This window comes from Fusarium poae, chromosome 1 (genome assembly GCF_019609905.1).
Source record: "Fusarium poae strain DAOMC 252244 chromosome 1, whole genome shotgun sequence".
In the NCBI taxonomy this organism is placed as follows: domain Eukaryota; kingdom Fungi; phylum Ascomycota; class Sordariomycetes; order Hypocreales; family Nectriaceae; genus Fusarium; species Fusarium poae.
Genome location: NC_058399.1, coordinates 8,621,878 through 8,647,901, shown reverse-complemented (window position 1 = coordinate 8,647,901; position 26,024 = coordinate 8,621,878). Strand labels below are relative to the sequence as shown.

Here is a 26,024-nt window from a genome sequence, read left to right as displayed (position 1 = left end):
GTCTGAGATATAAATACGTTGATAGTAGAATCATTCTGTTAATTGTAGCATACATAAATACAAGATGGCATTCCGTAGCCTATCTCAGAAAATACTCGTTACATCTTTGGCAGCCGCAGTCACTGCAGGCGGTGTCTACAGCTTCACAGTCTCAAAACGCGTTTCCTTGGTCGACAAGAATCTCATCACTCGTTCTCAGGATATACCAGAATCCTTTATTGCGTCCAAGTCTGCGGGTGAAATGCTCAACGCTAAAAAGCATGTCTATCACTCTGACTGGCGCTTCATCACCCTCGATATACCCGCTGGATATGAAACCGTCTCTGATCAAGTTTTGCTGGCCAAATTTGTGAAGGGCTTTTTTGCAGGGGCTGTGTTCAGGCCTGAGAGGGTAGCCCTGCAGACAGTCGGAATAGATCTTGTTCATTTTTCAAGTATGTTCCTCTTGATATCCTTGCCAAGTCAAAATGCTAATCTCAAAACAGAAGAAGCACCACTTCCGAGGAGGAGTCTCTGGTCTCTGCAAGATATACCAGAAACGACTTTAATCCCAATCAACTCTGTGCTGTTCGGTGCTTTCCAAGTGCTTGACTCACGAATTGCGGACTTGGAGATCACCAAAAACTCGACAAAACAGACTGAGAGCTATGTCGATTTCGGATTTGGCAACGACAGCACTTCATTCGCTGGTGTTCACAGGTTCACTGTTGTGAGACCACAAGCAGACGGTAACATCAAAGGGAAAAAGGTTCAGATTCATTTCCAACACATGACGTGTAATCCGACCATCAACAAGCATCTGGGTCCCCAATGGCTGATGGGATTCCATGAGATTTATGCGGATTACTTATTCAGAGACGGCGTTGCAGAGATAAAAAGGTGGATGGGCCAGTAGATAGCATCTAGACGACGAAACACATCTCTCTCCTCATATATATTAATCAATGACAACTATCTATGCTGCTTCTGCTAAGACTGGACCTTCAGGCAACTTGCTACCAGCAATGTTACATTGCCTAAACAGCCGAACCTCGTCCTCCGCAAAGGCTCCAACGACGGAATGGATCAACCCTCTGTTGTGGAACAGAACAAGGTCTCCTTGCTCCCAGTCATGAGGGTACACCTTTTCAGGCGCAATTCCAGGACGTTGAAGATCATGCACCCGCTCTCGAACCTCGGCGAGATCATCAATCACCGTACCGTCAGCAAGATGCAGCTTTCGGACGGCAGAGGGGTGCACTTGAAGAGCTAAGCGGCCTGTGACGGGGTTACGCCAGCACATGGGGAGGATCTGGATCTTGTCTTCTTCGACGGGAGGTAACTTGTCGAGAGGAATCTCTTTTCCTTCAGAGACCAGGCCCAGACCGTCGGGGCGGGACTTTGCACTGCTCATCCACACGTACGGATGCGGGGCATATTCAACTTTTGTTGTGCGCACAAACTCCTGATTCTCAGGCGAGAGCTGGTCGTACATGGCGTAGCCCGACACGAAAGCGGTCGTGCCGAGTGGCACAGTCATCTCCTCATCGGAACCATCATCATAAACAAGAGTCTGCTTACGACCACCGGGAACACGAACTGCGAGGAGAGACGTGACAACAGGGGGAGCAAGACCGTACAGAGCAGCGTCGATATGCCACCTGTAAAACCTAGTGAAATCAAGGTCCTTCTCATCAGGAATGGTTGTTGCGTGGAATGTGCGATGATGAGGATGTCTGAGCTGGATATTCTTCAGGCCCTCGTACTCTTCAACGAAGCCGTTGCCAATGACTTGAACTTGGGGTTGATGAGGAATGGTCTTAAGATCAGGATGCAGGATGGAACGCTTTGCATCGATGGTCTTTCCATGGCCGTATGAGCCTGCAGCGTCGAGGTCGAAGCGGCGAGTGATTTCAAACTGGGCTTTGGGCGAGACATGTCTTTGATTCTTGAAGACGAGAACTTGATGGGTGAAAAGGGCTTGACGGATCACATCAAAGTCGGCATCTGGGAGAAAAGTCAGCGGCTGATGACTTGGGCTTTGATGATGTATTTTCTTACCAGAGGAGGTTACCGATTTGACGGGTATTCTCCCATTTATTTGATTATTCACCATGTATATCTGATCTTACCCGTCATGTTTTCAATGTCGGCGTTTGATACAATTGCGCCAAAGTCGATGGTTGACTTGGCTGAAGGAGAAATGGGCGTGACTATGATTTGGGATGACATTTTGCTGTTGGTTCTGTAATTGTTTGTGTAGACGAAATATCAATCACGGGCGAAAGGTTGATGAGGTCTTTCTTTTATATGTTTTTCTATACGCGATTGCTCATAGCGGGTTGCGGCGGTCGCCTATCTTTTGTTATCTTGTAGATCCTTATCTTGTAGTTGAATAATCTCTTATCAGCCATCATGACTTGATGCATATCAAATGCTATAGAATTCATTTGTTCTCCTCATATATCAATTTCTGTGCCTGGAAGTTTGCAATGTTTCACAGACAAGAATGGAACGGATCATGTATGTACTGCAGACGCCTGCTTAACTACTAACCTAGGAACAACCACATGCAAGCCATTAGCATTATGGTACGACTGTTGATCATTTGGTGTGATGGTGCAATCGAAGCGTCAAACCTATTTGAGAAATACCGCAGAAAATCAGTCACTTCTCAAAGAAGTAGATTCTAGAGAAGCTCTATCCCCAGAAATAGACCCAGAGTCTTGTCAACTTCGTTGCAACAGATGTCGCCATCTTGAATTCGTGACTCTAATTGGTCAAGTCTAGTTAGCCTATTTGGTCAAGGTGGTACTCCGTGATATCACGCCTCGAGCACGCAATTCGATCCATTCCCCAGATCGACTAAGCCGAGTCTATACACGTTGTAATAATAAGGCGTCATGTTTCATTTTAATGAGGGGGAGAATGTATGACAAAGCTTTGGAAATAATATATAAACAAGCCAATTGCTCATTTATAGACTTTGTCAGTAATCCAATCCATCGTCGGTAACAGCATCTCCTTATTGTCTGTTTCTCTTGGACCAAATCACCTCCAAAATGGCTCCAGGTGCTCTCATTGACGATGCCTCTCACATCACCCTCCCTCAAATAAAAAACGCGGAAGCCCCTCGTTCCATCTTCCCCGATGGTATCCGTACATCAGGCCAACATCCTCCTCTTTACAATGCTCTAAAACCCTACTCTGAATTCCCAACCGAGGTCACAGGTCCTACACTATGGAAGAAGGAAGACTACGAGAACAAACCTGAAAGATGGACTCATCCTTTCACAGACGAAGAGGTTCAAGAGTTGAGTGATACCGCTGATGCTTTCATCGCCAGCGGTACACCTCTCACTGGTATCTCCAAGGTATGGCAACTAAACCTAAATCTTACCCATCCCTATCACTCACGCATTCTAGTCCAACTTTCCTCTCCCAAAGCTTGGAAAAGTCCTTGAAACTCTCAGAGAAGATCTCCTCAACGGCAAAGGCTTCATCCTCTTCAAACGCTTCCCAGCAGATGTATGGGGCCCTCACAAAAATGCAGTAGCATACATGGGTCTCGGCACATACATCGGCTACTTTGTCTCACAAAATAGGTTGGGACATGTCCTCGGTCACGTCAAGGATGTGGGCGACGACGCTACCCAAATTGACAAAGTCCGCATCTACCGCACAACAGCCCGTCAGTTCTTCCATGCCGACGATTCTGATGTCGTCGGTCTCCTGTGCGTACACCGCGCAAGGGAGGGCGGCGAGAGTGACATTGTCAGCATCCACAACGTCTGGAACGACTTGCAGAAGAACAACCCTGATGTAGCAGAGTTGCTCACCAAGCCTATCTGGTACTTTGACCGCAAGGGTGAAACGTCTGTTGGCGAGGAGGAGTGGATTCGCACTTCGATTTTCTATCTTGAGAATGGAGGTCAGGGACGTGTTTACTGCAAGTGGGATCCATACTTTGTGCGATCTCTCACACGATTCTCTGACAAGGGGCTTATTCCTGCCTTGAGTGAGGAGCAGGACCGTGCTATCACTATCTTGGAAGAGACTTGCCAAAAGTTGGCGCTACACATGATTCTGGAAGTTGGTGATATTCAGTTCGTGAGCAACACGCATCTCCTCCATGCTAGAACAGCATACACAGGTAAGGCACACCTTCTTCCCAATGTTGATTCAAGTATATACTGACCCATATCTTCCAGACCACAACCCCCCTACCCCTCGAAGACATCTTCTCAGACTATGGTTGTCTACACCAGAGACAGAAGGCGGATGGGCTCTTCCTTTCCACGATAGCAAGGAGAAGAAGCGAGGAGGAATTCAAGTCAACAACACCGCGCCCAGGTGTCCTCTGGATGCCGAGTAAAAAGTATTGCTTTGTAAATTAGCTGCAGAAGACCTGGCTTTGTGAGAATCATGTTCTTTGATCCATCGCCGGGCTTCCATACATAATGATTATAATGAGAGATGATTATCATCTAAACACTTGTTTGCACACCTAGCAACCTTATTTCAAAACCGTGATCTGGGGTCCTAATAAGCACTCTTGTATATATTACCCAATTCTATTCGAAACTCTGCAAAGGCCTCTTAAGTATCTAACCTTTATATTCTATCCTATCTTTCTAGATGTAGCGAGTGACATTCCAGATTCATCCCATGAAAAACACAAAAAGAAATCGTGCAAGAATAGCAACCAAGATAGCCGCAACAACAGGCCAACAACTCATTGCAACAGACCAATCAATATCATCCAAAGCATCCTCTGTAGCAGCAGAAACCAGGTTCAGCGGGAAACCAGGAGGGTACAGCTGTCTCCGTCGAATAGCTCTATCAAGAACACGCTGTGCTTCGTTCTCAATGGAAACGGTGATGCTGTGCTCGCCATGTGAGGGGCTACGTGCGTACAGCGTTTGACGGGGCTTGTCATATGTCCACTCCACGTTGGTTCCCTGGACGCGTACGTCGTGGCTGTCATAGTGGTACGACGGGATAAAAATCTCCGTGAGGTGAGCCTTTTCGTCTGTGGACTCTTTTGTAGCCGTGCTGGTCCACGAGTATTCGAATCGCAGTGTCTTGTGGTTCCAGCTGGATGTTTTGGGAATACCAGCTGTCTTGACGGCATACGGACGGATGATGACGTCGAGAATACGACCGCCCTTGTAAAGCTCATCGTTCTCATGCATGTAGTTCCGGTAGTCAGGTTTGATAGGACCATTCTCGACCTTTTCGTCGCCATTGATGACGGAGAAGTCCTCCTTGTTCCACCCATCGCCGTACTCAACCCTGTTGGCAGGGTTGTAGTTCCACAAGGTGTAGTTGAGCTTGTTGTCTTCCATGGCGGTAATAAGACCGTTCATGAGATCACGTTGCTTGTCGTAGCATCCTGTGCGATAGGCTTCTGCCTTGTTGATATCATATGAGATACCAATCTCTCCAATGACCATGGGAACTTCGCCTAGTGATTTCTTTCCATACTTGACAATTTCGCCGAGCTGTCTCTTGTAGTTCTTCTTTAATCCCTTCGCTCCGAAATAAAGCGCGTTGAGAGGGATCATGCCTCGTGAAAGACCTTGCACGTTGACGCTCATCCACGAATGACACTTGTTGAAGAGAACGTTGAGGTCGTAAAAGTGCGGCGCATACACCAGGTTGGTCGGACGCGGTGACATGATAACAGTCTTCTCGGCGTACTTTTGTTGACGCCATTTCTTGTTGTCGACATCCTCCTTGGGCCAGGGTGGGATGAACTCGTTGGGAATGGCTTCAATGAAGCTCATGGTCCTGGGTGTCTTGCGCGACATGCGCTCCGAGAACTTCTGGAGAAAAGGTGCATAGCAGTCGTTGTACCACTCAATCGGCTTCCCCTCACGACCAGGTCGATGATCGACCTCAAAGTAATCGTTATCGCGAATACGGGCAGTCTTCTTCTTGCCATCCCACTCCCAGACGCCATGGGCATGCCAGACGCACTTGCCAAGGCCTCGCCCGTTACCCGCCGACTTTGAATCCAGCGACAGCCATGCGGAGCGACCCTTGGGATCAATACGAGACTTGTGGGAAGCACGACTTGGCCATGGCCATGACTTGACCCAGTAATCGACGTCCTGCGCATAGCCACTTCCAAGGGCAAGTGACTGAGCAAGAGAGGGACAGTGTCCAATATGTAGATCTGTGTCGTAGTTCCATGAGTGGAAGTGATGTAAGTTGACCAGACCGCGATGAGGTTCATTCATAGGTTCAAAGCCTATGCATGCTTCGAGATGACCTACTTCATCGGCGAGACGTCCAAACGCTTCAACACAGGCGTCTTGGAGTAGTGTTTGCACAGAGATTTCCTCTGCGTCACCTGGTTTGCGATGGCATTTAAGGTTGGGGGCCAAAGCATCGCCTGCCCAGAAAATAGTAGCCATTGTAGATGCTGCAAGCTTCTGATATCCTGATGGCCAAAGGAAAGGACCTCCAGGCTCTTTGGGATTGATAGGTTCGCTTGCGCGCTTCTTTTCATCCTGGCTGTGAACGTAGGCAGCGCCTGTATCAGTGAAAGCTTCAATGTCGAGGCCGACCACCTCAAACGTCCAGCCGGGCGCACCGCTACCACCACTATACCGACTCCAAACATCCTGATGTGCGCAAACAAAGCACTTGATACCATATTGAGGCATCATTTCAATCAATTGGCGCAGGTAGGCGATGTACTCGAGGTCCAAATCCTCTGGATCAGGCCCCGCATGACCAAGGGACTCCCATGTAACAAGCAGCCTCACAAAGGGTGTACCCCAAGCCTGAAGCCGTCTGAAATGTAGAGGAGCATCTTCCAGAGGAAACGGTCTCCCTACAAAGGTCACTATACGATGGCTATCGTAAAAACCGTGGTCAAGGTGAGACAAGCCATTCGGTTCAGTGGGCAGTTTAGAGGCGCCTGAGAGGTTGAGGCCACGGAGGTAGATGACGCGTCCGTAAGCGTCGACGAAGTGGTCGCTTTTTATTCGAATTGAACCACCCAGAGCTGCATCTGAGAGATCGACTGCTGCGTGGGCAGACATAATGGGCGTAATTGAATCTGAGAAACGGACACGTTGAGTTGCGCAATCCTGCAAGCTCAAGACAGGAGGGAGTCAAGCTGCTGCGCTGAAAGGTAGGTACCTGGTAGCTTAGCTCCACCAAACACTTGGCTTTAATTAGCGAGTACGGTGTCGGTCGGAGCATCACCAAGCTCTTTCAGTGTTTCGCCCTATTAACAATGCGCTTCAACTTTTAATATGCAAATCATATCTTTATGAATTAAATATGAGTGAATATTTTAGTAAATAAAAAAACGCTGCGCTCATGATGCCCTCCAATACTCCGACGCTTGTACTTCCAACTCTAATCTTCAGGTCTGTCTCTTTTGTTCAACATGGCATAACTCATTCTGCGCGCTGCCCTGTCACCCCAGTTCATCACCGAGATACCCGGCGAGCGCCCTGTAGCCACCGCGGCCTCTTTTTCCTGACTGACATCCCCCTCTACACCGAACGAGTATGTTCTCTCTCCAGTCGGATCTGCCACGATTCCAAATCCAATTTTTCGACTCTTGAGCTCAGCCTCCTGTTCCCATCGTAGTTTATCGAGACTAGAAGCTCTCGACGCGGCAAGAATAGCTGAGAAGCTCAAGCTTCGCATGATGGCGTTCTCTTCCATTGCCGCCACACCTGATGCGACCGCCAGGATTGTGATACCCATGGAGATCGCATAGACTGCCCATAATTGGGCAAAATTGTAAAAGAAGCAGTTCCTTTCTTGCCATCTTACACAAGGGTATTCCAATCCTTTCGCGCTCTTGACCGTGCCAGAGTAATTAGAGGGTTTGGCGGCCCATGAAACAGCAGACATCTGCGGATCAGACAGAAACGATATTAAAATCTCCTCATAAAACTTTTGCACTTCGAGGGGAAAGTTCTTGACGGGTAGATAATTGAGGCGATCAACAAGTCTCGTCTGGAGGATCTTGCTATTGACATTAAAATGTGGCATCGTCGTGGTGCCGTTCAGAATCGCTCGCAGCTGGTATCCCACAGCATGGTACGCAGCAGTCAGTCGATAATCTGAAATGTTTTGAGGATATACATAATTCTCTTCGGGTTCCGCCATGGTTCGGTCTTTAAGTCTTTTGTCGGGATCCTTTTTGCCAGGTAAAAAGGTCGTGTCGACCACCTTTCTGATGAACTTGCGGCTCGTCACATTGTGGGACTGAACCCCGCCAGTGTAGTTTAATCGAACTTTGTACTCGGTTTGGTAGTGCTCGCATCCAAAGATGGTCGGGGTATAAGCCTTGTACCAGTCGCCTTTGCGTGGCTCTGGAGGCTGAGGCTTGTCTCTGTCGTCGACTTCAGTATAGCCAAACCACAGAATGGGTTCGGTTCGAAAGGCACCCAGGTTTTTTGGATATGGTGGTTTCTGCTTAGGTCTTCCGCCCGCCGTTGCCAAAATTTGCGGGTTCTCATAATCGCCTCGGTCGAGCATTGCATAATATGTTAGATTTCCCAGGGGTGCAAGGACGGATGTGTCGAAAGGACACTCTGCGTCACCGAGCTTCTTGACTTCTGCGTCAGTTCCCGAGGCCAAGTCTGTGCATTTGTATCCCGGACCGGTAAACTCAATGGTGTAGGAGCAATTCCAACCTGTACCACAAATATCTTCTGGCGCCTTGGGTCGCATAATAGCTTGCTGTGCGTATGCCGTCTTGAGAGCAATGGACTCGAACTGTTGACTGTTGGCGATGTAATAGTCAAATTCGTTGGGATTAGTTTTGTTGATAGTATCGCCCGGTGCGGTCGTGTTCCAAAGACATGTAGAAGTCTCAAAGTAACCATTGACCCTGGCTGGATCTCTCCAGTAAACAGTCTTCTCGTGCTCAAAATTTAGTGTGCGAATGTTTGCGCATTGCGTTGTCTCCTCCTTTCTCTGAGGTTTAACGGTAAGGGTGTAGGATGTGAAGATAACAATTAGAGGCGACGTCCAGATAAATATTGTCAGAGCCATGGCGAACTTGGCATTTACCCAGGCCTCCCAATTGAGCAAAGCTGTTAGGTCTTCGGACGCTGCGAAAAGCGAGTCAAGAGTAGCCAGTGTAAGCATCTTGCGACGGATCATCATTAAGACTCTTTGGCGGAAAGCTAGGACGACGGCATTGAGGAAACAGGCTTTTGACAAAAAGGCCAGAAGTGCGCCATATCGAAGCTTGCCCTGCTGGTCGTTTGCGACTTTGCCGTGAAGGGCGTCGTAGTAGAAATGATGGCCTATAGCAAAAGCAATTCCCGACAAGACGAGAATGTACATGCTCCAAGAGGGCCTCCAATTGTGATGCCACCAGTCCCAAAATCCATTATTGTGCGGGGGAGTCTGCGGAGGGGGACCTTGACCGTCCTGGGGCATATTCGGAGGAGGATTTCGTGGACCATCGCCGCTCATCAAGAGTGAAGCTTGACTATCCTCTCTATAAGGCTGCGGTCGTCCGTAGCCCGGCGCATGAGGGGCTGAGGGCTCCCATATTCCCAATGGTGTTGAGGTACTGTAGTAAGCTGTGTCGGTTGTATCTTGTCGCGGCAGGAAGGGTTGTTGACCTGCTCGCTGGGAAAAGGATGTCGTGGCGTAATCGGGGGAGGTATATGGTGAGGGGGATAGTTTGGTGACGCCTATAGGCTTCCTGGCAATGGAAGGACTCGTTGGTTCCCAATCCTCGGGCGGTGATGTTGGATCGCGACGGGAGTAATCCCTCAGTTCCATGGTGACGGGATGGACAGTACAGACCGACGCTGTAGATAGAGGCCCTAGCGGCCCGTTCGGTAGGTACCGTAGGAGGCGAGTTCCCCGCAGTGCCCTGTGCTTAAACAACTAAGACCCTGAGGTTATAGGCAGCGTTGGGGGATGAGGACAACTGCTGTCATGGAAGTATTGTATGGCAGATGTTCGTCGGGTAGCGACAGATGCAGGGAAAGGTAAAGAGGAAGAGTGAAAGAAAAAAAAAGTAATTAAAAAAAACAGACCCTTGACCTTTAGAGATTACCCCCATGGGCATCATGGAGCCTTGTTACTGTGGCATTCAGCACTAAACCCATCTCTGCCATCGCACCGCCAGGGCTGAGTTGTGGTTCTGGGTAGCATCGCCGGTTCCTGTAGGGCTGGTGTCTCCTTGATTGGATCATGCGGAGAGGAAGCTGAGGAAGCGCAAAAAGCCACTCAGTCCAATAGCCAGACGCCAGCGCGGTCTAGACTCTTGGAGTCTTGGATAGATCCTACCCACCGAGTCTAGTCTAGGCTGTAGACTACTAATGTATGGGGAACCTTTTTTCGTCTTGCTATTGCTGGGTGCTGACTGTGTGCGATGAAGAGAGACGGTGGACCTAAGCCTCCATCCCTGCCTCCGCCACTTTAATTACTACTAAGTACCTACCAAGGTATGTACCACCTGCCAAACTGTGGGTGTTGCAATTACCACGCGTCAGTAAAGCTTGGCCAAGGCCGATGCCGATGCATATTTGCTGATGCTGACGCTGATGGCATGTGAGAGAAGAAGGATGCTTACTTTGTCTTCAGCTAGATGCCAGGAATACATACACTTGACTACAGGTTACGTAGACAGTCGACATGGGGAAAATGTCATGTCATGATCCTAAGTCTAACCGAAGCTCTTCCATGACGGACCGACGAGCCGTCTTGTTCCTGTGCTTCTATTCCGTTTCTGGTTATACTCTCAACTTCTGCCCATCACGAATCGTTACTATAAACGACTATCAGGACTGAGATCATAGATCCACAGTATCTCGTAAATTACCAAGTTTAAAACATGGACCTCCGCCAGTTTCCCGTGGTCTATTTCTTCTCTCCTGTTCAATACAACTGTTAATTTATACGGCGCTGTGTTCCTGGTAGCGCTCCGGTCAGCATAACATATCACCATCTCCACTATGACTGCATCCTCGACAGCCACCATTCACTCGTATGAGCTGACGTCTCGCACAATTGACGGGCCCCCTGTCGCTGCATCTCGAGAATCCCTCAGAGGCTCAGATTACTTTGACGAGTCTCGGAGGCTTGGTTCTTACGCAGATCGAGGGTTTTCGGATGATAGCGGGAATGGCCTCGAAAGTGTCACGGCCCAGAACGTCCCAGAGGCCATTGAGAGTTGGAAGTATCCCCGTGAGAATGTCTTCAAAACTGGTGCTTCTTTTTGGAGTCTTTTGACTTCAGGTGCTAACGATGCTGCATATGGTGTAAGTCACACCGCAAGTCTCGTTTCCGATGGCTAACATGAACGCAGGCTTTGATCCCTTACGTATGTGCACATAACTTCTCTACTAAACTATACTAACAACTCAACAGTTGGAGGAATACTATAATTTGAGCTATATTGTGGTGTCTCTTGTCTTCCTCTCTCCTTTCGTGGGATATATCTTCGCTGCAGTTCTGAACAATACCCTGCATCGACGCATGGGGCAGAGAGGAATTGGCATCACTTGCGGTCTCTGTCATATAGCCGCTTATATCATCATCGCGCTTCATCCACCATACCCTGTTTTAGTCGTCGCATATTCACTTGCTGGGTTCGGCAACGGCATCAGCGATGCAGCATGGAACGCTTGGGTTGGTAACCTTGACAAAGCCAATGAGACTCTTGGCTTCCTCCACGCTTTCTATGGTATTGGTGGTGTAATTAGTCCTTTAATTGCCACAAACATGATAGCAAAGGCTGGCCTTCCTTGGTACACATTTTACTATGTAATGGTAAGTTCAACGCATGCCTGTCTTGTAACAAAACTCAAATTCTCATTCCCGTACTTAGATCGGCTTGGCTGTGATCGAGCTTGCCACTTGCTCATGGGCTTTCTGGCCCAATGGACCAGAGGTTTATCGTCAGACCATGGATGCAAGCAATGAAGAGAACCAAGGTATGAAAGACGCACTTTTTAAGCTTCCATTTGCTCGCGTCACCTGGCTTTGTGCCGCATTTCTTCTTTGCTATGTCGGCGTCGAAGTTTCTGTCGGTGGCTGGATCGTTCAATTTATGATTCGCGTACGAAAGGCCGAGAACTATCCAGCAGGTATGACCTCAATGGGTTTCTGGCTAGGTCTTGCAGTTGGCCGAGCTATCCTGGGTTTCGTCACGCCTCGGCTTGGTGTCAAAGTTGCCGTATCCATTTATCTGCCTGCTGCCATGGCTATGCAGTTGATCTTCTGGCTAGTACCGAGCTTCTATGTTTCTGCTGTCACGGTAGCTTTCCAGGGCTTCTTTCTTGGGCCTCTGTTCCCTGCTATTGTAGTTGCTACTACAAAGATGCTGCCCAAGCACTTGCACGTCAGTACAATCGGTTTTGCTGCAGCTTTTGGAGGCAGTGGAGCTGCGATTCTGCCTTTTGCTGTTGGGGCTATTGCCCAGGCCAAAGGGGTCAAGACTCTTCAGCCTATTATACTTGCGTTTTTAACTGCCCTCTTGGGTCTGTGGTTATGTTTACCCAGAATCGGCAAGAAGAAGGATTAATAAGATACAGAGCCGAATGAGTTCTGCCAAGGTCAAACGTAAACTAGTCCAACTTGTTGTATCTGAGAGACAGATTAGAAATTAGCATAGACGTTACCAGCGACTGTAGCTTGAAACAAGCTGAGTCACGATGCCAAATACACACAATCATAGTATATCATCCCATGGTTGAATATTCATAAAGTTGTGAATACATAGACTTTGCTTTTTAGACATGATGTTGTTGCCTTTGAATTTCTAGTACCTGCCACAGTGGATCTGTTCACAACCTACCCATCACAGGTTGATGTTTTCGACATCTGGAGCATCTAAGGATTGTGTTCTAGATGCTACCTAGATTCTACAGGTAGCAGTTTTGTTTCAAAGACCGAGCAAAGGTGCCTGGTCTTGAATATCGAACTCATGACTATATAGGTATCACCGTTTGGCCGAAACCTCACTTAAGGATCTAGGATCTGGCCTGATGGTCTAGCGGTATGATTCTTGCTTCGGGAGTGACATCTCAGTCTTATTTAAAGAGACTATAGTTTGCGAGAGGTCCCGGGTTCAATCCCCGGTCAGGCCCTTCTTTTGCCGGTCATACTGGCATGTCTTTTTGCTTATTACTCTTTTGCACCTTTCAGTTGTTGCTGTTTTATACGTGAGTAGAGCTTATGTGGGACGTTCTATAGCAGAGCTGATACGTCTAGTGATACAAGATTGTCTACCTACAAGTCACTTTCTTCTTTGTGACCGTGGACCAACTTCCATCGACACTCAACCGCTGATAAGCCAACTCCTTGGCAGAAGCACTGCCAAAAGACATAATAAAATACCCCATACGCTTGTCAACCTTTACAGAAGTAGCCAAAATAGTTCCAGGCATAGCCACAACCCTGTTCGTTCCTTCGAGAATATCAAAAGATGCCCCAGGCTTAGACACCAGCTTGACATGGAACTGATACGTACCCTTTTTCTTAGAGCACCGAGCGTCCATGCTGATGGGGTACGTATTTTTGGGCAATGGCTGGTCAAAAGGTGTCAGGTCCATACTCAGAGCATCATCAGAGCCGAAGTACATGACTGACGCGTCAAGATTCATGCGAGTAGTGTAGATGGATCTATCACGCTCTGTGCTGTTACGCGCATGGTGAACGTAGAAAAGCTCTGAGCCTGGTGGTGTTCGAAGAGTAACGTCTTGAGCACCAACCTTCTCGTTGTGCTTGGCGGGCGAAGCTACGATACTGCCGTGACCGGTTGAGTAGATTGGAATCTTGGCATCAGGCTTTTGCGATAGAATGGGATTGTTTGATGATTTTAGGAAAGGTCCAAAGGGAGACTTCGAGGTTGCGAAGCCCACACCGTAGTTGGATGCTTCATAGTTGTTGGCGCTGTAGGTGAGCAAGTAAACGGGCTTGCCGTTCTTTCCAGGACGCCTGATGAGAGTGCTACCTTCGGCCCAGCGACGGTCTTTCTTGGTACCGTTGTTCTTTTCGTAGTCGTCGACGTGGTAATTCTCCCAGTCTTGGGGATCGGCGCCGTAGGAAATGACAGTCTTCCAGCCATCCTTACGCGGAGGTGAGCCAATCTCGCCAGTACCGTTATAGGAGGTAATATTGTGAGGGAGGCTTGGTGCATCCTTAGCGTGTATGTTTTTCTGTGAAGCTATGATCCCAGGCATCGTCATGGCTTTGGGGTCATCCCACCAGTCTCGATCCATCTCGACGACGATGATATTGGATTCTTCAATGTATTTACCCAGCTTCTTATCCCAGTTCCAGTTGCGGTAGGCGTTTCGAGAAAGATAAAGATAAATCTTCCCGTCCTTGTCGAAAAAGATGTTGACGTCAATTGTAGGAATGTAAGTACCCTTTGGTGCTGTCTTGCCTTCTTTGAGGGTTTGCGGAGGACGCATCTGCTTTTCATCCATGATGAGATTGACATCGTAATAGTCAGGATCAAAGGGATAATAATCAATAGGCTTTGGCTTGATTTCCCTGAAAGGCCCAGTAGGTGACTTTGAAACAGCCACTCCAATCTTGGACGGCTCTTCAAAGTTCGAGTAGCGAAAATACTCTTTGGCCAAATCCTCCCGTAAGCGTCCAGCGAAGAAGAAAAAGTACCAGCCGGTCTTTTCGTTGTAGTACGTCTCTGGAGCCCAGTACCAGTCACGAGCCCAACAAGCCTGACCACCCTCGACGCGGTTCATGTCGTCGTCGTAGCAGGCTTTCAAGACGCCACCTGAATGCTTGTGCCATGTCGACAGGTCTGGGCTGCTATAGATGGCAAAGAGACTGCCTGGATCTGCACCTTCAGTAGAGTATGCGAAATACTGGCCGGTTTTGGAGTCGTAGATTACGTGAGGATCCGCTCCTGGATGGTTCGCCGAGTTGTGGAACTTGGGTGGTTTGGAGTCATGTTTTGAAGCTAATGAAGATGCGCAAAGGCATATAAGGCCTGTGACGATGCTAAAGAACTGCATTTTCACAACGACCTAAGCATGTTACCAAAAAAAACATAAGAAGTGATGGATGTTTACAAGCTGTTTTGTTCTTAATGACATATTCTTTCCCCTCATTCAGGCCTCGGTCCGAGAAACTGCGGGTAGGATTGTCATCCTTGATCTGGTCGGTATAATTCAAAGCGAGACATACACTAACATAAAATCCGATGAGGTCATCGTCAACTTTCAATTTACACTTTAATCAGAACTTCTAGCCGTTGAAGAGTGTTAAATTTGGATTGGGTATCTTGAGCCCCAAGGATGAGGTTGATCGAGCAATCCATCTGCATTCCAGTAGTTTTCCCATCGGAGCTTACAATAGCCTAAATAGAGCAAAGTCTGGTAAAGCCAAGTTCACCAGCCTTTGAGTTTATTTTTTCCAATCGTCAAAATTTCTGTATCCTATACTAAGTATAGGTATGATGTGTTTGTGGCTTGTTGGGGTTATTCTCGCCGTTATGCCTCGTGGCTGTTGCCGTGCCTCTGTCAGTTGAACCTTAACCATCACATTCCTATCATCAGGAAATCGAATCATGAAGGAGGTTGTCCTCGGATCGCCGGGGAATCAGCTGAGTGACCGCCCATCAGGCTGACCGGCTTGCCAACCACTTGGAGGATCTGCTGTAATCATCTGTCGATGAATCATGGAGATATAACAAGTACCTTGATACACAAATGTGTCAGCTTAACCGCGTCCATAGAGCCTCTTCCATTTTTGATAAGTATCTAGACGAATTCGGAATTCATGTTCAAGCATCTCCCAAGTTTCAGCTGATTAGGTGCCTTCGATAATCGAATTCAAATTGTCTAAGCCATCAAACCAACCATCCTATTCTCTTGGTGAAATTTTATCTGTTTAATTGAGTACTTTCCTTGACACGATCTCTGGAATGGCGCACGAGTAATAAACGTTTCAACCCTTTTGTGGCCATGGCATTTCACTCAGTCATGCACATGGACTCCGTCTCCCGATCAACCATCCAATGCCTAATGTACCTGCAGTCCCTCGGGTGCTTCCGCATTCCAATGACTGAACTAACCCTCTTAAAAAGGGCAATGAACTGCAGAGATGCTTGTCTGTTGGTCATCACAACGACTTGATAGAAACAAAAGTCTGAAATCAAACGGGATGCTGAAGGCTCAACGAAAACGATCAACGAATAAAACGACTTGTGGACCTGCGTATAACTCAAAGACAAGTGGTTGGTATGGATCGGCAAAAGTATCACTGTCTGTCACCAGGAAATGGTCCGCATCCGGTATCGTGTCAGTTGTCGTTTTCAAACTCTCAACTGCCCAAGACATTGTCTGATTGGTCTCAGATACGCGTTCAGATCGTAGCTGACGTATTTCGGCCGAAATCTTGAGTTCTATTGGGCCATTTCTGTGTCTTGTCTTGGCTGTTTTTGAGTTCTGTATCAAGTTTCCTTGTTTCCATGATGCTTGGTATTAGCAAGCAGTTGAGTCGCAACACTTTGATGAAATCCCTCATTGTCATAGAGTCAGGGGCTGTGTTTGAAAAAGTTATAAAGAAAGCAGTGATGACTCCAGAAGTCGAGATATCCAGCACAAGTTCAACAAGAACCCTCAACACATTGAAGCATAAACAATGAGTTCGTTTCAACTTATCACACTTCTTGCAGCAGCCACTTCTGTAGTGGCTCTTGCTGGAACACCAAATGTGTATGCCAACGGTCGTCGAGTTTCATGCTACGATAAAGCTTCTGTCGGCGACACTTGCTGCTATCTTTCTCCAGCAAGATTGCTACAAACACAAGTCTGGGATACAAGGCCCGTCTCTGGACCTCTGGGTATGTTTGCGCTCTGCTTTAACTCATAGATCTACTGCTAACACACCTAGATTCATGGACCATCCACGGACTCTGGCCTATCCACAACGACGGTTCCATCCCAAGTAACTGCGACACCAACCGTACATACACAAATATCACACAGATCTTGTATCATGCCGGTGCTGAAGATACTGTCGACGAGATGAACAACCTATGGGAATCGGTAGAGGGAGACAACGAAGATCTCTGGCAAGACCAATGGGTCGCCCATGGAACGTGCTTCAGCAGCCTGAACCGAGAGTGCTACGGTCGCAATTACGAGGAAGCCGAAGAAGTAGTTCCCTATTTCCAAAAGACGGTTTCACTCTTCAAACGTCTCCCAACATACGAGTGGCTACGAGATGCTGGCATCGTTCCTTCGTATTCCATGCTTTACCAATTGTCTGATATGCAAGACGCACTGGAGAAGCAGCATGGTTCACGCGTGTCACTTCGCTGTACTGGCCAACGACTCCATGAGATTGGTTACCACTTCAACGTTACGGGTACGCTGCAAGACGGTTACTTTACTGATTCGGGTGCAATTGGTAACTGGGATGATTGTCCTGAGCTGGTGCTGTATGAGCCCAAGGGAGAGACCAAAAAGGCTATTTTTAAGTTTGAGACATTTCATTCGCATACCGCAACGGACGTGGAGGACTTGTAGGTTCATTTGGGAGGTCGTTCTTGTTTAAATAGATTAGTTTAGTTTATAGCCTTTTAATACATTCCATATCGAGTCGCATTTCTATTCTCACCTATAAAGTGATACCCAATCTATTGGTTTCCAAAGTGCCTACCCACTACTTAAAGTTCATTGCCGGGAAGTGGATATAACGGAACTGTCAATGGAAACCCGTAAATATATATCCACCAGTCGTAGCCTTAAAAACACGTTGTTTGTTGTTTCATTCAAACGATGCGTCGTATATCCCTGCTATAATTACTCAAGGAGCGTGAGATCCACCTAAAGAATCATGGAATATTCTCCACAGTGACGGGTTTTGGAAACATTACTTCAATTTCCTTGAAACATGGGTCTTCGTGTAGTTGATTATAAAAACAAGAGGATCTTCACAGCTGAGGATCTTATCCATTCCATTAACTATCGTGCCAAGATCTTCCGTATTCTATATCAATCATTCATCAACATGTATCCTCTCGTTACCTTTACTTCTCTCCTTGCCATCGCTGGCGCCGTCAGTGCTACGCTTGAGCCCGCAAAAAGTAACACCAAGGGCCAATATCCCAAGAGCCCATCATGCTCTCGTAAGCCTACCGCACCAGTATTCAATCCAGCAAGACTTTTGAGACTGACCAGCTCCTTGTAGCTTCCAAGACATCCAACGCCATTCAGGCTGCTGAGTGCGCATACAACACGCGCGTCTCAGGCAAGCAGACCTTTGCCATTTTCAAGGTTGATCATCAGTATGACAAGAACAACGGTGCTCCTTATGGTACCTGTGAGGCTTATGAGTGTGACGCACCTACTTCTGGCGACATGACTGCCGATGAAGACTACTGGACTTTCTTCTGGAAGTAAGTACATCATGGATGTAGGGAAATGTTTACTTGACTGACACTTTTTTTTTTTTTTTTAGCAACAATGGAGAGTCTTCTGGTGTCGGTACTACATGTATCAAGGATCCCAACGATGGTACTTGCGGTTGCGAGAACTCGGATGGGACTTTTATTCCCGGTGGAAGCAACTGTGTATGAGGGATAGGACAAGCAGCAGGGAGATCGAACTAGGTACCATCAATGAGACATGAATTGAGCTTCTGGAATCCGATCCACTTCGTAAGCGGAAAACCCAATTTGCGAAAATAGGCCCAAAATAAACTAGTATGGTAAACAATATGTCAGCGGAAGACGGATAGAAGCAGGGCGTTCTTTGCCTCAACCTTATAAACTGATCGACGAGACGAGAAGAATACCTAGTTGGGATCCCAATTCTCGAGTGGGTGGACGGTGTTGCGGTCACCTTTCACCAGACATTGGGCTGCTCCGGCAATTATTTAGCTGTTGCGCCTCCTGCCTTAGTTCAAGCCACGATAGTGTTGTTTCGTCGGTAGTCTACTGCATCGGCTTCAGCTAAGGCGCAGATCAACCTCTAGAACATGCGGGGAAGTAATGTTGTTGAGAATCATTAGAATATATATTTTCGAGGCTGCTCCTGCTATGTTTCGGTCAAAAGGAAACGAGGAGACGGGGCTGTGTCAGTAAACAGGACAACACACAACAACATACCCTGTCCTTTCATCCATATCTCTGAACCTTTAACCACTTGTACAGTACGTTACTGATGATCCCCCGTAGGGCTAGATCAAATCAAGCCGCTTGGCTTGTGTCACTTCCAATGACGATCTGCAACTAATGCTAGAAGTGACAGTCTGGATAAGGTCCCGTGGAACTCGGCCTGTAGTCGAGACGCTGTTAGTCTGTCCCTCTTAATAGAAGCATTGCTATGTAGTTGACTGGTTATGGAGACATTACTCACGGCACGAGCCGTAGCTGAAATAGGGATGGATTAGTTTACTGGGCCATCCGATTTGACTAAATCAGGCTGAAATCTTACCCGTACTATTGGGAAACGAGGGGAGAAATGCAAGTTGACGTTGACATAGTGCACTGGGGCAATTGGCCGTCTGTGCATCCACACCGGCAAGGGATCTGGAGAGGAATCATGGGGAAGAAATAGAATGTTATTGTCTTTCAAGATCCCGTGATTGGGATACAAGCAGAAACGTAGGTGGCTTCGCATAAAAGAAAGAGGCCACCAAGACATACCCTGGCCATGACAACTCAAGACAAAATCAATTTCACTTGATACGAACTTAGTTAAAATTGTAAAATGAAAATGTCACTGAAAACTCTCTCTTGAGTCAGTCTCAAGTCAAGAGTCTCAGCCTCAAAGGAATGCCAAGACGAGTTGGGTACCAATTCAAGACCATGATCAACCATACAGTAGATCATACAGGGCACAGAACGGCACCAATTGGTTCCTCGCAAGACTTTAGTGATGTAGATCTCATGTGATTGATGAAAGGGGCAAATAGTTGCAAAGGAAAGGCTACGTACTGTCTAGTCTGTAACGGTTGAGCGGTAGTTGGAGGTTGCCGGCATGGGGAAGGGGGTCCGAGAACCAGGGTTTTAGAGTTTGATAACTTCATAGTATCATATACTTATTGACCACCACAGTAAGATTGTGTCTCCATGTACTGAATACCTCCACAGTATAAGCATTGGTGCATCAGGCATGAGATGGCTTTCTTTAGTATCTCAACTACTTCCAATCATCAACCATGCGTTACATTTCCATTTCCACGCGTTACTCTACAGTAGGGAATCTGGAATCCTTACTCTGCTATGACGCTCTGTTTTCATTTCCCCCATATGCACCTCTACCTGCCCCTCAATACCGAAATTCATAACATGGAAAACATCACCCGGAATATCTCTATTCATCACGGCCAGATGAGAGCAGTACAAAGACGCCCCTCGACATGTCGGAATGATAACCCTCCTTCCCCCCCACTACAAGGCTCAGGAAGTTACTAGAGGTGATCTGGTCATCGCCTCCACTGCACTGGGCTTTACCATCGGCTTCGGATGGCTCACCACCTGGAAGGCTTGCAGGCAGACGTTCCAGATATACCGGCGCCATGGGAGGCGTGTGTTTCGAAATGCTTATATTATAATGGTCTGGTTGGAATTGTTGGTTTGTGCGATATTTGCTGTTATTTGCATTTTGCATCTTCTTGACGTTATACTCCCAAGGTAAGTCAATTCGTGATCAACTCCGACGACATGTACTGATTTATATCCTTCAGCTTTGCGTTTTATTTCACTATTCGTAAGTATTACTGTTGTCCAATCCTTAATTGAGCTGCTGCTAACTTCACTCAGTTACCACATGGGCCCTTCAAGTATGAATATTAAATCACTTCACGATTCCTCGACTAACCCTCGATAGGTCCAATTTCTCCTCCAAATTATCGTCAACCGATGTGGCATACTCCTCACCCATACAAAGAAAGCCTACCGTCTCAAAATTGTCGTTGCAGTTCTCATTACCGCCGTCAACATCTCTGTCTATTGTATATGGATTCCCGCCCGACTACAGATATCACAACGATATATCCACATCAACGAGTGGTGGGATCGATGCGAGAAAGTCATATACCTCATCGTCGACGCGTGTCTGAACCTATACTTTATACGCATCGTTCGTGTTAATCTCATCATTCATGGTCTCACAAAGTACAAAAGGTTGACGCATTTCAACATGTTTATTATTGGGTTTTCGTTGAGCATGGATGTGCTCATTATTGCCATGATGAGTTTAAGAAATACTTTTGTGTATGCGTTCGACTCACTCTTTACAGCACACATACTAACCGGTTCCATTAGATATATGCAATTCCACCCATTGGCGTATACTGTAAAACTACATATCGAAATGTCCATGGCCGACCTTATAGGCAAGATCGCCCGCGACAAGCACTGTGGTATCATAGCAGAGGGCACATTTTCGAGCACTATTACCGACGGGACATATCATCTTGAACAACGCTTCACTGAAGATAGCCAAACGGCACTTGCAAGTCAACAAGACGCAGGCAATATTTCAAAACCCAGACGGATGTTTCGGTCATATTCGATACGTGCTGGGGAATATGAAAGGGAACTGCCAGAACCTTGAACTTATCAAGACACATATACATATGTGTTGGTCAAGAATGTTGGTTAAGATAACTGGATTATAATTTAGTTAGATAATAATTTTGGTATCGATGTAAATAGGTGTTCATGAAAAAGAATATATATAAATAGCTGATACGATCAACCAACTCCGTGCTCTGATGTACGACATGCAGAACTCCTTCCATAAGGAAATCTACCATTTCTCTACAGTTACCAATCATTAATTAAGGCGCCTCATGGAGACCACCGGGTCCTTGGCCATAGCCTTGTTGAGGAGGGTGAACCCATGGCTGGCCAGCCATTTCAGCTGGCGCATTCTGCTCAGGAGCCTTGTAGTATTCCTGCACGGGCTGATGCTGAGGTCCAGTAGGCATTTCACTGGGAGGCGCATATCCTCCTGCCGCAGCACCAGATCCCTTGCGTGAGCGTTTCCAGAGAAGGAAGCCGATGCCAGCAAGAACAGCGATACCTCCGAGGGTGGCGCCAACGGCGATACCAGCGACAGCTCCGGTAGAAAGACCCTTGTCCTCCGAGTCAGAAGCAGCTTCTGTTGTTGACTCGGTGGCGGCGTCTGTTGTTGTTTCGGTAGCGTCGCGGGTGGGCGTAGGGCTAGGCTCGACGGTGGAAGAGGCCGCGCTTGTTGTTGCGTCGCGAGGAACTGTAACGTTGAAGGCTTGGCTGTTGGCGTAGATGTCGTTGGTGCCGGACTTGAAGAGGGAGAAGTGGAAGACAGCGTCTTCACCGTCTTTGACTTCGGTGGAGAAGCCGTTGAAGCTGACTTGCCATATGAAGCTGGTCGATGTTGAGTTTTCTAAAAATGCAGCGTTAGTCATTGCTGTTCCAGGTATTGGTATCGCGCATACCTTTCAGACCCAGAAAGAACTGGGTGCCACCGCCAGCAGAAGGATAGTCCTGCCACAGAAGAAGGTTTGTCTCGTCGAGGTCGGTCTCCCACTCTACATTCATGCTCTCATCGACATCGTAAGATGGGTTGTTCTTCCATCCTGTGGTTCCAGATCCTCCGGGGGTGATGAAGGAGGTAGCAGCAGCAGCCCTGGTGGCGAGGCTGCTCAGCAGAACGGTGAGCGGCAACAGGGCGTGCATTTTGTGTATCAATCAATATGTTGATCAAGGTGCTGTAAAGGGTATGTGATTGTCGAGCCTCAAGATCAGGTACCAACAACTCCAAGGCCTTCTGTTTATCACAAGCTGACCCAAAAGATGGACAAAAGAAGAAGAGAAGAAAGTCTTAGGCAATTGGGGGAACAGCCATACTGTTTCATTTGGCGCAACAAACCACTCAGCCTCGATGGACGAAGATCCTTGTTAATCTCAGTGTTAGCGTTGAAGCGGATGTCTTGAGGGCCGGGGAGTGAGAGAGCTTCACCCAGTGAGACAGCGGTGAAATAGCTACCGGGTCCGCTTTCTTACATGCTGGACTTGCTAGCTCCAATCCTTGTGGCATTATTAATATCCTTCGTGGGTCATCAAGTCTGAATTGTCTGAGATGACCGGTGATCAAGTGTCGCGCTATCGTGACTAGTGGGTAGCAGAAAAAATGACCTCCTAAGTCTTAGGTTACAAAAATAAGTAGTCTAAGAGGTATAGTCTAAAGCACATTAAGTGGCCCACTAATTTCATCTCTTAGGCTGACATCGGCCAACTTTTCTGATACCCTGAGGCGTGACTAGGGAAATTGAAGCTAGAATAGTGGCTATGATGCTAATTTGTCATTGGTGAGAACAGGGATAAAATGAGACGAACAACAAGTGCTTACTTTTTGTCTGAGCTCAAGGCTGAAAAGGTCTCAGTTCTTGCGAGAGACCAAATTCTCACAGCTACGGAGTAGACTAAGCAGCAATTCTACTACAAGGGAGAATAAATAGATCAGTCGCCACTTTCTCGTGTAATAGCTAGAAATTACTCGTAGTTGTCCGTCAAAATACTATCCCAGCCATGCCTACATAAGCCACCCAAAGTTTTAGGCGCCGATATTGTCTTTCACTCAGCCTTGGCTAGGTCAGGGGTTCACGTTGCAGTGGATCTCAGCAGTGTCCACTCCGGTAGGCTTGGCTACGGGTAAGGCGTTTTGCCAGTGCCGACAGGATCTTGGCTTCATTCCTACCCTGAAGTTCTGTTTATTGAACAATTGTGAGCAAGGAGGTGTAGTCTATATTTGACAACGGGTCTCGGTAGTTGATATTATAAAATTCTACGTCATAGCAAGTTGAGCTGACATTCCTATTCGGTCACCTAACAGCCAGCCATCATGCTTTATCCCCAGCACACAACATGGACAATACATAGCATCCACTGTATCCGTTGCTTGCTAAATTCATCTCTAAATACGAGGATCTGCATCAATCAAACACAACAGTCACACTCTCAAAGTCGAGAGCTCACGGGCTTTGTACCTCCCCCATCTCCATAGACATCCTCTCCCAAGATCTCACGAACAAGTGCTCTACCCGCAGCCCGTCCTGAAAAGATGCAACCTCCTACAAATGTTCCCTCGAGTGAACTATACCCATGAACACCACCACCTCCGAACCCAGCTACTTCACCAGCAGCATAAAGCCCCGGGAACGGGGTACCATCGGCCCTCATAACGTTGCTATCCAAATTTGTCTCGATACCACCGAGAGTCTTTCGTGTGAGAAGGTTCATCTGCACGGCAATCAACGGCCCGTGAGCCTTGTCGAGAAGACGATGTGGCGGTGCAACACGGCTACGACGGTCGGGCCAATATGTCCTTGCGTTGTGGATAAGCATGGCTTGGGCGTCTTTGCAGTAGGGGTTGTCCATTTGGCTGTCTCTCGCTTCGACCACCTCCTTCACATCATCGTATTCCAGCAAAGGCCCATTGCGTGCTTTAGCCAGCTCATTCATGCCAGCAACTAGATCCTCCAGATTATCGCGGACGACAAAGTCTTTACCGTGCTTTTGGAAGTTTTGAACAGGGACCGTGCCTTTCTTGCCAAAGACGCGAGTGAGAAGCATCCAGATACTCTTTCCAGTCACATCTGGGTTCTGTTCCGAGCCAGAAAGGGCGAATTCGCGAGCTATGATGCTCTGATCGAGGATGAACCAGGTGTAATCGTACCCTGTGCTGCAAATATACTTGAGTGTTGCCAAAGTATCCGAGCCTGGGTAGAGGAACGGCGGTAGTCGCTTGCCAGTAGCATCGAGCCAAAGCGACGAAGGAGCTGGGAGGACTCGGATACCGTGACCAGGCCAGATTGGGTTCCAGTTCTGAAGGCCTTCAGTGTAATGCCACATACGATCGCGGTTGATAACGTGTGCGCCGGCGGATTCTGAAATACCAATCATTCGTCCGTCGACATGTGCAGGGACACCGACGACAAAGTTCTCTGGTATCTTGGGACCCAATCTGTCAACAGGCCATGCTGCTTTGACAGCATCAACGTTGCCTCCAATACCACCCGAAGAAACAACAACAGCCGAGCCGTAAATTTCAAACTTGTCTTTTTCAACGCGCGACGATTTGATGCCACGACCAGCATCGTCGTCTTCGAGAATGCGCCCTCTGACCCCCACAGCTCGACCGGCATCGTCGACTATCAACTCATCGACAGCGTGTCTGAACTTGAATGTCACAATGCCCTTTTCGGCGGCTTTCTTGACGGGATCCGCAAAGACCCTGACAACCTCTGGTCCTGTACCCCAGCTGACATGGAACCTGGGAACAGAGTTTCCATGGCCGGTGGCAGAACCGTCTCCCCTCTCAGCCCAGCCAACATTATACAAGAAGCCCAGACCACGAGCTTTGACATAATCTTCCATCTCATCTGTTGCAAAGTCGACAAAAGCTTTGGCCCACTTCCTCGGCCAGTAATCTTCTTCTTCCCGATCGAACCTCGCTGAACCGAACCAGTCTCTCATGGCCAGCTCTCGAGAGTCTTTGATTCCCATTCTGCGCTGGTAAGACGAATCGACCATAAAAACACCACCAAGCGACCAAAAGGCCTGGCCGCCAAGGTTTTGCTCATTTTCTTGATCCAGGAGAAGGACTGGGATGTTCTGTTCTGACAATTCAAAGGCTGCGACGAGGCCAGCCAAACCAGCGCCGACAATAATGACTGGTTTCTGCTCTGAAGAAGACATGATATGGAAAGAGATATTATGGTGAGTAGAAAAGGTACGAGTAAAAATGGGACAGAATAAGCCGAGGATGTGAGTATATATTATCGTACGTGAGACGCGGGGTTGGTTTCTCAATAAGTGATCAAGCTGAATTGGTCAAAGTTTGCCTCTCGGTGCCGCGGTCCGCGGATTACGCCAAGACTATCTAGTTGTCCGGGAATATCGGTTGATTAATTGATCAAGATATCAACTCAAATGCTTGGAATGCTTTGCTTCCTGCTCAAGATGATTAAGTTTCGGCAGTTAACGACAGTCGATCCATTTATAATCACATGCAAGTGTCGGTGATTTAACTATTCATATGTGTTTACTAACTCATTACCAGGTATCT

General features: G+C 47.6%; 12 protein-coding genes and 1 non-coding gene across 13 annotated transcripts; 7 read left to right on the top strand and 6 right to left on the bottom strand.

Moving 5' to 3' along the window:
- Positions 1 to 64: 64 nt before the first annotated feature.
- FPOAC1_002822 (uncharacterized protein) lies at positions 65 to 895 on the top strand (the record flags this gene model as incomplete). The annotated part of the gene is made up of 2 exons (XM_044847396.1): positions 65 to 434; positions 486 to 895. The coding sequence occupies 2 exons, from the start codon at positions 65 to 67 to the stop codon at positions 893 to 895; spliced, it is 780 nt and encodes a 259-aa protein (XP_044713312.1).
- Positions 896 to 955: 60 nt separating this feature from the next.
- On the bottom strand, positions 956 to 2,211 carry XAN1 (Alpha-ketoglutarate-dependent xanthine dioxygenase xan-1; the record flags this gene model as incomplete). Its single annotated transcript, XM_044847395.1, has 2 exons — positions 956 to 1,986; positions 2,112 to 2,211. The coding sequence occupies 2 exons, from the start codon at positions 2,209 to 2,211 to the stop codon at positions 956 to 958; spliced, it is 1,131 nt and encodes a 376-aa protein (XP_044713311.1).
- An 830-nt stretch (positions 2,212 to 3,041) lies between these two features.
- On the top strand, positions 3,042 to 4,354 carry FPOAC1_002820 (uncharacterized protein; the record flags this gene model as incomplete). The annotated part of the gene is made up of 3 exons (XM_044847394.1): positions 3,042 to 3,353; positions 3,406 to 4,132; positions 4,191 to 4,354. The coding sequence occupies 3 exons, from the start codon at positions 3,042 to 3,044 to the stop codon at positions 4,352 to 4,354; spliced, it is 1,203 nt and encodes a 400-aa protein (XP_044713310.1).
- A 286-nt stretch (positions 4,355 to 4,640) lies between these two features.
- FPOAC1_002819 (uncharacterized protein) lies at positions 4,641 to 7,034 on the bottom strand (the record flags this gene model as incomplete). The annotated part of the gene is made up of 1 exon (XM_044847393.1): positions 4,641 to 7,034. The coding sequence occupies one exon, from the start codon at positions 7,032 to 7,034 to the stop codon at positions 4,641 to 4,643; it is 2,394 nt and encodes a 797-aa protein (XP_044713309.1).
- Positions 7,035 to 7,356: 322 nt separating this feature from the next.
- On the bottom strand, positions 7,357 to 9,756 carry FPOAC1_002818 (uncharacterized protein; the record flags this gene model as incomplete). The annotated part of the gene is made up of 1 exon (XM_044847392.1): positions 7,357 to 9,756. The coding sequence occupies one exon, from the start codon at positions 9,754 to 9,756 to the stop codon at positions 7,357 to 7,359; it is 2,400 nt and encodes a 799-aa protein (XP_044713308.1).
- A 1,181-nt stretch (positions 9,757 to 10,937) lies between these two features.
- Positions 10,938 to 12,508, top strand: FPOAC1_002817 (uncharacterized protein; the record flags this gene model as incomplete). Its single annotated transcript, XM_044847391.1, has 4 exons — positions 10,938 to 11,243; positions 11,291 to 11,305; positions 11,353 to 11,754; positions 11,813 to 12,508. The coding sequence occupies 4 exons, from the start codon at positions 10,938 to 10,940 to the stop codon at positions 12,506 to 12,508; spliced, it is 1,419 nt and encodes a 472-aa protein (XP_044713307.1).
- Positions 12,509 to 12,965: 457 nt separating this feature from the next.
- On the top strand, positions 12,966 to 13,073 carry FPOAC1_002816. Its single transcript has one exon. It is a non-coding gene; the product is annotated as a tRNA-Pro (tRNA).
- Positions 13,074 to 13,211: 138 nt separating this feature from the next.
- On the bottom strand, positions 13,212 to 14,969 carry FPOAC1_002815 (uncharacterized protein; the record flags this gene model as incomplete). The annotated part of the gene is made up of 1 exon (XM_044847390.1): positions 13,212 to 14,969. One exon carries the CDS (start codon positions 14,967 to 14,969, stop codon positions 13,212 to 13,214), a length of 1,758 nt encoding a protein of 585 aa, XP_044713306.1.
- A 1,630-nt stretch (positions 14,970 to 16,599) lies between these two features.
- Positions 16,600 to 17,489, top strand: FPOAC1_002814 (uncharacterized protein; the record flags this gene model as incomplete). The annotated part of the gene is made up of 2 exons (XM_044847389.1): positions 16,600 to 16,801; positions 16,852 to 17,489. The coding sequence occupies 2 exons, from the start codon at positions 16,600 to 16,602 to the stop codon at positions 17,487 to 17,489; spliced, it is 840 nt and encodes a 279-aa protein (XP_044713305.1).
- A 367-nt stretch (positions 17,490 to 17,856) lies between these two features.
- FPOAC1_002813 (uncharacterized protein) lies at positions 17,857 to 18,541 on the top strand (the record flags this gene model as incomplete). Its single annotated transcript, XM_044847388.1, has 3 exons — positions 17,857 to 18,091; positions 18,154 to 18,361; positions 18,424 to 18,541. The coding sequence occupies 3 exons, from the start codon at positions 17,857 to 17,859 to the stop codon at positions 18,539 to 18,541; spliced, it is 561 nt and encodes a 186-aa protein (XP_044713304.1).
- A 1,795-nt stretch (positions 18,542 to 20,336) lies between these two features.
- FPOAC1_002812 (uncharacterized protein) lies at positions 20,337 to 21,527 on the top strand (the record flags this gene model as incomplete). The annotated part of the gene is made up of 5 exons (XM_044847387.1): positions 20,337 to 20,602; positions 20,656 to 20,678; positions 20,732 to 20,751; positions 20,799 to 21,184; positions 21,236 to 21,527. The coding sequence occupies 5 exons, from the start codon at positions 20,337 to 20,339 to the stop codon at positions 21,525 to 21,527; spliced, it is 987 nt and encodes a 328-aa protein (XP_044713303.1).
- A 226-nt stretch (positions 21,528 to 21,753) lies between these two features.
- Positions 21,754 to 22,633, bottom strand: FPOAC1_002811 (uncharacterized protein; the record flags this gene model as incomplete). The annotated part of the gene is made up of 2 exons (XM_044847386.1): positions 21,754 to 22,340; positions 22,393 to 22,633. The coding sequence occupies 2 exons, from the start codon at positions 22,631 to 22,633 to the stop codon at positions 21,754 to 21,756; spliced, it is 828 nt and encodes a 275-aa protein (XP_044713302.1).
- Positions 22,634 to 23,914: 1,281 nt separating this feature from the next.
- FPOAC1_002810 (uncharacterized protein) lies at positions 23,915 to 25,654 on the bottom strand (the record flags this gene model as incomplete). The annotated part of the gene is made up of 1 exon (XM_044847385.1): positions 23,915 to 25,654. One exon carries the CDS (start codon positions 25,652 to 25,654, stop codon positions 23,915 to 23,917), a length of 1,740 nt encoding a protein of 579 aa, XP_044713301.1.
- Positions 25,655 to 26,024: the final 370 nt, after the last annotated feature.